Source organism: Leguminivora glycinivorella, chromosome Z (genome assembly GCF_023078275.1).
Source record: "Leguminivora glycinivorella isolate SPB_JAAS2020 chromosome Z, LegGlyc_1.1, whole genome shotgun sequence".
Lineage (NCBI taxonomy): Eukaryota > Metazoa > Arthropoda > Insecta > Lepidoptera > Tortricidae > Leguminivora > Leguminivora glycinivorella.
Genome location: NC_062998.1, coordinates 25,438,378 through 25,449,038, shown reverse-complemented (window position 1 = coordinate 25,449,038; position 10,661 = coordinate 25,438,378). Strand labels below are relative to the sequence as shown.

Below are 10,661 nucleotides of genomic sequence, written 5' to 3'. Positions count from 1 at the left end.
TGGACCGTTTTCGCTAGTCTGATACGATCACCTTTCTATCTCAGTGATAAGGTTCAATTTAGTATGGCAAAAAATGTGATTCCACAATCTAGTTTAATAATTCTAAATCTACGGTCATGTCAGTGTCACATGTCATGTCTGTCAATAGTGTCAATTCTGTTCTGTCATGTACTTAATACTCATTCATATCCATGAGACCATGAAGAATATTCTCCATGCTCATATCATTTCGCATACCCTTTCCTACTTCTAAGAATAAAATGGACAGACGCAACTAAAAACTGAACTGAGAATAAAAAAAACTTCAGTTCATTACTTCATTTCAGTGAAAATTATTTCTGAATAATGTTCGTTACTTTCTCATTCAGTGAACTCGATCAAAATTAAATATCCACTTGAGTAAACAGAACAAACTTCAATATTTCTTTGTAGTATACATTATATTTATTTATATGTATTTTTTTGCCGCCGGTTTTAGGATTTGCATGAAACCATTTTGAGAAGCTAAAAATAATATAGGAATTCTCTACATTTCACAGAATTTTCAAACATATTAAACAACCATGAAGCTGCTGTCACCCATTGGGTATTTTATATTACCTTACCGTTGCTTGACATCGAAATCACCTAGAGTTAGATTTGCTCCAAGTCCTACTGGCTACCTTCATTTAGGTGGTTTGCGCACTGCACTATATAACAAATTATTTGCAAAATCACATAAAGGTTCGCTTATTCTTCGAATAGAGGACACTGATCAGACACGTAAAGTTGGAGGCTCTGTTGATGCTCTAGTCCATGATTTACAATGGGCTGGCATCCAATGTGATGAAGGCCCTGGCATTGGTGGTAAACATGGCCCATATATTCAAAGCGAACGACTTGAAATTTACCAGTAAGTACCATTAACATTATGAAACTGTAATATACTGCTACCAGATTGGAACACTAGAATATATTGTAAATTATTGTTCTTTTCATCCTATTACCCTCTGCTGATATACAAGATCAATTATGGAATTGGCTTTCATAAAGTATTAAGTTATTTTTTAGTTTAATATACACAGTGAATTTTAATTGGTAATCAGGAACCAACTTTTCTTATTCAGTAATCAATGGTGATCATATTTATGTGGTAATTACATGGAATTAAGTTTTTTTTTATCATACCTATCTGTACCTATTTTTTTTATCGCCGATCGAAACAGTCTGGGTCTGTCGTGCCAATATGGAAGAGTGATAGAGAATGACTAGATATGATATATTATTGTCAGCGTTTGTGCATTTGGCTACGTACCCTGGTCTGTTGAATTCCCCACCAACATGATGGCTTTTGACATACACTAATTCCCTTTAATACATAAATGTAGGGTGTCCATGTATCTAGTGGCTATTAATTTTAATGATATCATTAACTGTTATTAATTAGATGGTGAAGTAAATTCCATGAAATCTCACACATTGAATTATAATAATAATAATACCCGCATAATAAACAAAAAAAAACTCTTGTAAAAGGAGATATATAACATATATATAAAAAATAATAATAAAGACGTTTATTCAAAAGTTTGAACACAGGTACATTATAAAAGTACACAGGCATGCTTACAAACTAATTGAAAAGGTAGGTGGCTCAGCTAATGTCTGTGCCAGAGGGCCTCGAGGCGCAGCGGCCACAAGGACTGCCAGCAACGGACGCTGTTATTCTGCCACCACCAGATTTATAGCTAGCTAACTAATAACTAACAGTAAAAACATTAACGCCATTTCGGACAGGATAGCATAAATTGAACAAATGCAAGGTGTGTGGAATTAGGTACTATCTAAAAATATTTTTCTTAAGATGATAAAAAGAGAGATGATGTCGTAGAGTGATATTTTTAGGAATCAAGTAATTCTATTTATGTTAATAATTAATATTTTTCAACTGATATCGGATTAAATTTCACTGTATAACCATATGTAATTATGTATTCATATTTCATAGTAATCTCTCTTTATCATTTCGGTCATCAACATAACCTAATTTATTTGGCTGATTAAAACATAATTTCCAGGTTTTTGAGGTAAAACCAAATAAATGAGATTATTTAACATTGATATAAGTAAGAATATTGTGAAGTAGGTACCAAAATTACTATTAGTACCAATATGACAGACATATGAGTACTGACAGTATTCAACTCATTTATGTATTTGATTAAATAATAATACCTATAATTCAAAATAAATTGAAAAAACAAATATTAGTAAAAAACTAACGTAAGTAGTTATATTGGTCCTATGAATATAGCAATAATTTGGAGTTTTCATTTGTAGTGTAATGTATACAAAGAGTCATCATTACGGCATAAAATGATGTAGGAAACATTTTCATATGATATGTTATGTATGTATTTGTATATCTTATACTATTAAACGAGCAATTCTTGTATATTTATTTATTTATTTATATATACCGACGATCTCGGAAACCGCTCTAACGATTTCGCTGAAATTTGTTATGTGAGGGTTTTCGGGGGTGAAAAATCGATCTAGCGTAGCCTTAGATCCCGGAAAACGCGAATTTTCGAGTTTTCATGAGTTTTTCTTTCGCATTTGTAAACGTAAAATATGGTCCTTAATTTCGCCGCGCGCGCATCGATTCCGCTTAGCTCAGTCGTACGAGGTCGGTCTAATGTACGCAGATAGATCGTAGGTGTCAGGGTTTCGAATCCCGGCCAGAAATTAAGTTTTTGTTTTTTGTCTTTTTTTTGTTTTTGTATTTATAAGAGTTTTTTTTTAATCTAAAGACGTGATATATTAAAATACAACCGAGCGAAGCTCGGTCGCCCAGATATTCCAAAGTTATATGAGAAAATGCACACCCATATAGAGCTAGAGGGTTCATTGTTTGTAGTAACTTATTCATATTATACATTGCACCTTGATCCCCAAAGTGTTATTTTTTACAGGAAATACATCAGTAAACTCCTTGACAATGGAACAGCATACAGGTGTTTCTGTACAGAACGTAGATTAAACTTGCTGCGTAGAGATGCAATGAGAACACATAGTATACCAAAATATGATAACAGATGTCGTAATCTATCATTTGGAGAAGTCAAGGAAAAACTGAAGGCAGGGACTCCAAACTGTATCAGATTCAAGGTTTGTGTTGGTTAAGATTGTCTTTTTTAACCCCCGACGAAAGCTGAGTTAAGGTGGAAACCCATTACACCATATCATGCTATGACCGTGCTATGAACGTGTCAGACAAAAAAATATTCTTTGTATTACAAAGTATGAGGCTATGCATACTAGCCCGTTCCATCACCGATCATACCCGTAGCGTGCCATGCACGGACCGTCAAATATTGTCGGCGAGGATATTTTGCCGGTGTCGAAACGCTCCGTGAATGGCACGCAACGGTGATAGAACGGTGCGTGCAGGCGGTCAAACGGGGTATAACCGCGTATGGTGACCGTTTGAAGCACGTTATACACGCGTTGTCATACTTCTTTCAGTCACTATACTCGCCTATGCTACGGGGATGATACGCGGACACTACGGTCACTATACTCGTCTATGCTACGGGGATGATACGCGGACACTACGGTCACTTAACTCGTTATGCCCGGATATGAAATGATGTGGACACGTTGTAGTGGGCATAGCCATCCGTGTCGCATTACATTCCGTGCCTGACACGTTCATAGCACGGTCATAGCATGATATGGTGTAATGGGTTTCCACCTTTAGTCGGGAGTGTTCTTAGCCATGTTTCATGAATATCGGTCCACTATGTCGCGGTCGGGGGTTTTTTCAAAATTTTGATTTGTTGTTAGGTTATGTTAGTATGACAATCCCTTACATTGCAGCTGACATCGGACTGTCAGTACTTTGAGGATTTGATCTTTGGTGGCATTGCGTACGACGTCTCTCTCAACGAAGGAGACCCGGTGTTGATGAAATCTGATGGCTTCCCGACTTATCACTTTGCTAACGTTGTTGATGACTATCTGATGGGAATATCTCATGTGCTGAGGGGCGTCGAGTGGCAAATTTCTACGACCAAACATCTGTTAATTTACAAGTGAGTGTTACCTTATGTTTATGATTCCATACGGGCGAATAATGTATCCAGTTATTTCCTATACGAATCGTATAGGAAAATCATTTTGTTAAAAAGTGTTATTAACTAAGAGTACCTAATTATTTTTTAAAATCTGGCCAAGCAGCAATGTACGCCGCCCAACTTAATTTGACATGACATAAACGTAATGTCGTATTGACGTTTAGGTAGGTACGCTAATTGATATGGACATAATACATTGCGTGCTGAATATTCGCCCATATGGAATACACACGCTGTATTCTCTTTCTATAACTTGTACGTTTTAACTTAGGTACCTAGGTTCCCACTGGTATTGGGAACTGGCCCCGTAGCCGTTTCTGCGACGCGAAACGCCGCAGAAATGTAGTCTGGCTCTGTCGCGCCAATTCGCAAAACCGATAGAGACAGATAGCTACGAAAGAGATATTATCGTGAGCGATTGTGCATTCGGCTACGCACACTGGTACAGTTTGTTAACACAGTTAACATTGCAAAGTCGATACAATGGAATATACCTAACGTAGTTTAGACTAATCTCCGACATTTTAAAACAGCGTCCTCCCCGTTATCTCGTTTTAGAACCCTAAATAAATAGTTACATGATGTCGATGAATGATGATATTGATCATACAATACATTATTACATGATATAAAGTATTAACTTATTCATTTATTTTTATTTGGCAAAGTGCCTCGAGTAGGCATTTATACTTACCAATCTTTTACGCTTTGTTTCGCTTGCTTTTACTATTAAATACGCTCCGAAGCGTAAACGATTGACATGCTGGCTTAGCATTAGCATTTAGCACCTAGCTAGGCGTATTTTCAATTTTTCAGCCAGACGAGGAGTGCATATAGCATGATCGTTGATTGTATATCGAGCAAAAATCTATATTTCAGGGCATTTGGATGGAAACCTCCCAAGTTTGGTCATTTACCTCTCATAGTGAATGCCGACGGTACCAAACTGAGCAAACGGCAAAGTGATGTAAAAGTGGAGGATTACAGGCGGAAAGGTTTGTGAAAACGAACTGGTTATTCTCGTTATGTATATTATTAGGTACTTATCTACTGATGAGGTTGAACTCATACCATTATCCTTCACACTCACACACATACCCTTCGGGTTGGAAGACCAGATGGGAGTCGCTTTCGTAAAACTAGTGTCTGCGCCAAACCTTGAGATTAGTTGTCAAAGCGGGCCCCCGGCTCTCATGCGTGTCATTCAACCGTGATAAAAAGTGGATTCGTTTTCAGGAGTTTATCCGCTGGCGCTGGTGAACTACATCACGCTATCCGGCGGCGGGTTCGACCACGTACCGGGCGCCGGGATCAGGCTCAAATCAATGGAGGAGCTGGCGGAAGAAGTAAATATTTTATTTTTGTTTTATATTATAAGTGGGCACTCTTGGCCACAGAATCGCCAAAGGCAAGGACGTGGCTGGCGTGGTAGCGGATGGAGTGAGCTCGCCCAGAAGATGCCTGTTCACTCTTGATTTGAAGATTTTGAAGGTTGCCGGGTTATAAGAGCTCGGAAATATAGCCGCCAGCAAGAAATTCCTCCTTGGTTTCATGTTTGTTCTGTTCATATTTACTAGTAGTTAGCTCCGAACTAGAACTCACATTCACAAAAAACAACCCTTTTGACGTCTTCTGTATGGGCGAGATTTTGCTTCCCAGCCATCTGAATCTACTCAATTGGACGAGCCTAGTACAACGTATGTACATTTTTGCGCGTTCAGCTTAAGGCCATGATTTTCTGACGAGACGCGAATTGACTCTAGGTCATGATTAAGCTTTTTTACAGCATTATCTATTTCTGTGTTATTAGGACTTGCGCACATGATGATCTGTGTGTCGTCCGCATACATATGTGCAAGTCCGAATTCAGTGGTTTGTAGTAAATCAGCGGTATAAATTGAATATATAATGCCTCAATGAGAGTGTACACTGTGTATGTATGTACAGAATCTTATAAATGACGTCTATATGTTTTTCTATGTCTACAGCGTGTGTATTCCATACGGGCGAATATCTTAATAACGATTACTTAGTATCGTACCTAACGCCGTGGCTTGCGTGGGCGACGGTCGCGCGACGGCGATGCGACGCATACGGAATCAAACCTTATCGATATGGAAGTATGAGACGCGACGGCGACGGTCGCATGACCGTCGCCCACGCAAGACACGGCGTAAGAAGCCTAACTACATGGTTTTTTTTTGAATATACGAGATTTTTTTTCATAAATAATAATTCAGCACGCAACGTACTACGTCCACATCGATTAGCGTGTCACGACATGACATTTATGTCATGTCAAATTAAGTTGGACGGCGTACATTGCTTGCTGCTTGGTCAGATTAAAAAAAATATAGCTCTTAAGTAATAAATACTTTTTAACAAAATGATTATCCTATACGATTCGTATGACCAGGGGCCCATTTCTCGAAGCTACAAGTTACAGTTTACAAGCGGTTGTCAATGTTTAATATGACAAGTTGGAAAGAGACTTCCGCTTGTAACTTTCAGCTTTGAGAAATGGGCCCCAGATACTATAACTGGATACATTATTCGCCCGTATGTATTCCACACGCTGTATATCTACTTCATATATAATATTTAGTTTCAGTTACAAAAAATATCATCACATCCTAGCCGCCTCAACCCAGAATTACTTGACGAATGTAACAAACTTGAGATTAGACGCCGTTTACGCGACGAGAAGGAGTCCCGAGCCCTCGTAGCTACGTTACAACAACTAGTCAAGTGTTCGTATCCCGAGCAGAAGTTGAACGTGAGCAGTGATCATGTCAGAGCAGTTCTGGAATGGGCGACCACTAGGATCAGCAGGCTCGAAGAGCTCGTGTCGGACAAATATGGATTCCTATGGATTCTTCCATCAAACACTGATAAAGCTGAAATTAATAAGGAACTACTTGAACAGTTAATACCCGTTTTAGAATCTTTATCAAATTATGATCAAATACATATAAAACAATATCTAAGAGAATTTTGTACCAAAAATAATGTTAAGTTTCCAATTGTTATGAAAATGCTCAGATCAGTCCTCAGCGGTCTTGCCGAAGGTCCCGGCGTAGCTGAAATGATGCAGCTGCTTGGTAAACAGCAATCCTTGTTAAGAATAAAAACATATATTAAGTGATATCTTGTGTATTATTTGTTTGTCATTTTGATTGCTGTATTTGGATCCGGTCACCTACGGCCACTTCCCCGAACGACCACCATGCAAATTCATATATGGGCCATTTCTTAGTTCGGCCGTTTCCTTGTCCGACCATTTCCCCGATAGACCACTGTTGGAATTCTTTCTACGTCCAGTTCTTGGAACGGCCACTGTGAAAATTCTTTGTTGGCCCCATTCCCCGAACGACCACCATGCAAATTCCTATATGGGCCATTTCTTGGTTCGGCCGTTTCCTTGTCCGACCATTTCCCCGATAGACCACTGTTGGAATTCTTTCTACGTCCAGTTCTCCGAATGGCCACTGTGAAAATTCTTTGTGGGGCCACCCATTTCCGGAATGACCATCGTTAAAATGACCAGTTTGTCTAAATCCTCGATCGGCCACTACAACATTTACTAGTTTGTCCTATTCCCCGATTGGCTACTTTTTAACCGCCGCCTCAAATCTCTCAAGGAAGGACGGTTCTCAATTCGTCTGTATGTTTTTTTTTTTATTTTTTTTAAATGTTCTACGATATCTCCGTCGTTATTGGACCGATTTTGAAAAATTTTTTTTGATTGAATGTATATGCATACAGATTGGTCCCATTTTTCTCAGGACCCAGTTCCCATGATGGGATCCTGGAGAAATCGAGGGAACTCCTCAAATCTGAAAGGCATACATATGGCGATTTTTGTTTTTTTTAAAGGAACAGCATGCATTTACGTACGGAACAGTGACATTTGGTGCAGTGGAACTGCTGATGATGGTCAGAACGGAACTCCTCAAATTTCTTATTCAGATTTCTTATCCGATTGCAATAATCTAAACATCCAAATTGTAAAGAAATCAATTATTTTTGTAGTCGGTACCAGCCCTGTTCCTCGCCTTGCTATTGCCTGTTTGCCCCACCCAACCATACGCAGATAACCATAGGCAGGAAGGACGTTTTATTGTTTTTATGATAAAGAGTTTTTAGTGGTGGTGGTCATTAAAAAGCCTGTTGAGAATGCGTTTACGAGGAAGGTTGTCAGATACATAAGTTCCTATTAGAGAAAGTGGGCGTAAGAGGAACAGGCCGTTTGAGGAAGTGGCCATCAGAGGAAAAGGCCATGAGAGGAAGTGGCCATAAGAGTAACAGGCCGTTTGAGGAAGTAGCCATCATAGGAAAAGGCCATGAGAGGAAGTGGCCATAAGAGGAACAGGCCGTTAAAGGAATTGGCCATAAGAAGAAGTAGCCTTTAGATAAATGTGGCCCTTCGGGGAACGTCGTCACTAAGTGGCCCTTAAAGGAAGTGGCCTATCGGGGAAGTGGCCGTTCATAAAACTTGGCCTAAAAATGAAAGTGGCCCTAAGTGACCGGATCCCTGTATTTCATTACATTACATTGACTTACAAAAGTATATGAGTTATATCAGGTTATATGAAGCGCTATCTGGGTAATTGCGCAACAACTTCGTAAAAACATGCATAAACGTATGGAGAATTTAATACGGTATTAGTTATATAAAAACTATGAATATTGTTTGTTATATTTTATGTTTCGATTAGATGCTACAAATAATATTATCAAAATTGAAGGAAATTCCCCAATCAATATGACACGGGGAACGGGGATCAGAATCATCAGGATCCGACATAGTGTGGTCACGCTACATGATACATTTTGAATGTTATTTTTGGTCTTTCGTTCGCGCTTTTCATGATTTTTTACAAGTTCAAAGGTTCATGACAATATTTATATACCTACATTTTCCATTTTTAACAACCGGCTTTGCTTAGAGGGTAGTGATCCTGCTTATGAAATCGATAATCCTAGGTAGGAAATTTGTTTTTGTGATGATTACAGATAGTAGGTATTTGTTGTTTTGACAAAGAAAGGACTACAAATGTGGCCGGATACTCTGCTTTCACGACTAGTCGGTACATCCCTAATTTGTATGAGAAAAGTTATAAGCCTTTAAAGCAGACAGCGAATATAAAATATTAGATGGTAGTCATACTAGTTATGAAAAAAAGCTGCACTTTTAGATGGAAGCAAGCCGCTTTGCATGGTGATATTAGTAGACGTCTTAGTAAACGATTTTTTCCGAGGATATCGAAATTTCATCCCTTAGGAAGCCGAGCGTAGCGAGGTGTTTTATGAAAATGAAAAAAATTCTATTTTTTTATTGTATCGTCCGATTTTGACAAAACGTATCTCAAAGGAAAGGTATTGCTTTATGTAATTTAAAAAAAAATTGAAAAAAAAATATTATAAAAAAAGTAAGAAAAAAAATAAAAAAAGTAAATTTACGTCTCGCACTGAATAACTTCAAAGAATGACAGACGAAATGTACAATAGGCTTAGAATAAATTTAAAAGTGGAAAATGTCTGCCCTGGGTGAGACTTGAACTCACGGCCTCTGGATAAATATATTATTTCTGACTTTCTGGCAAAGGAATTTCAAAGTGGCCATATAAAGCAAATTTTCCCAACTTTGGCAACTTGTATCTTAAAAAATGCTAATCCGATTTCAATGCGGTCTTTAGTTTTCAACTATGAATTTATCTATCTTTGATTTAAAAAAAAAACTCATATATCGACATTGTACATTTTGTCTGTCATTCTTTGAAGTTATTCAGTGCGAGACGTAAATTTACTTTTTTTAATTTTTTTCTTACTTTTTTTATAATAATTTTTGTTTCATTTTTTTTAATTACATAAAGCAATACCTTTCATTTGAGATACGTTTTGTCAAAATCGGACGATACAATAAAAAGATAGAATTTTTTTCATTTTCATAAAACACCTCGCTACGCTCGGTTTCCTAAGGGATGAAATTTCGATATCCTCGGAAAAAATCGTTTACTATGATGTCTACTATCACCATGCAAAGCGGCTTGCTTCCATCCAAAAGTGCAGCTTTTGGCCAAAAATTCTCCATAACAAGCATGACTATGGTGGATATTTAGTAAAAAAAACCGGCCAAGTGCGAGTTTAAAAAAAAATCAAAATATGGGTTTTCGAAAGTGTGAGGATCAAAGGTGAGGATTAAGTGAGCATAGGAAACTATTTGTAAAAAATTAAATATGTCACTAACAATTTACAGAGGTACGTTGGCATATTTTTTACTAAATGTTGGTATATAAATATTATATTATATGTTAAATTAATACATTCACTGTTTTCGTTGGTAGTTTGTGAGAACTGAGAGAGCACATGTTAATGAGTGTAAGTAGGTATCTTTTAATTTATATTTTTACAATTTCAGAGATTAGTTTTACAATTGTTTTAGAACTTCTAAATGGTCAGCATGTTTATTTTTATTTTCGGAAGGTGCTACCTCTATCCACACGCACACGAGCTCAACGAGGGTGCCGAGTGATAAGTAGG

General features: G+C 37.7%; 1 protein-coding gene across 4 annotated transcripts; it reads left to right on the top strand.

The window, feature by feature from the left end:
- The first annotated feature begins 157 nt into the window (after window positions 1–157).
- LOC125241824 (probable glutamate--tRNA ligase, mitochondrial) lies at window positions 158–7,263 on the top strand. 4 transcript variants are annotated; one of them, XM_048150471.1, is made up of 7 exons: window positions 158–168; window positions 540–892; window positions 2,955–3,150; window positions 3,862–4,076; window positions 4,998–5,113; window positions 5,355–5,464; window positions 6,724–7,263. In XM_048150471.1, exons 2-7 carry the CDS (start codon window positions 564–566, stop codon window positions 7,261–7,263), a joined length of 1,506 nt encoding a protein of 501 aa, XP_048006428.1. In that variant the 5' UTR covers window positions 158–168; window positions 540–563. The 4 variants fall into 4 exon arrangements, with proteins under 4 accessions (XP_048006428.1, XP_048006427.1, XP_048006424.1 ...); XM_048150470.1 differs by lacking the exon at window positions 158–168 and adding an exon at window positions 185–399; XM_048150468.1 differs by lacking the exon at window positions 158–168 and adding an exon at window positions 188–347.
- Window positions 7,264–10,661: the final 3,398 nt, after the last annotated feature.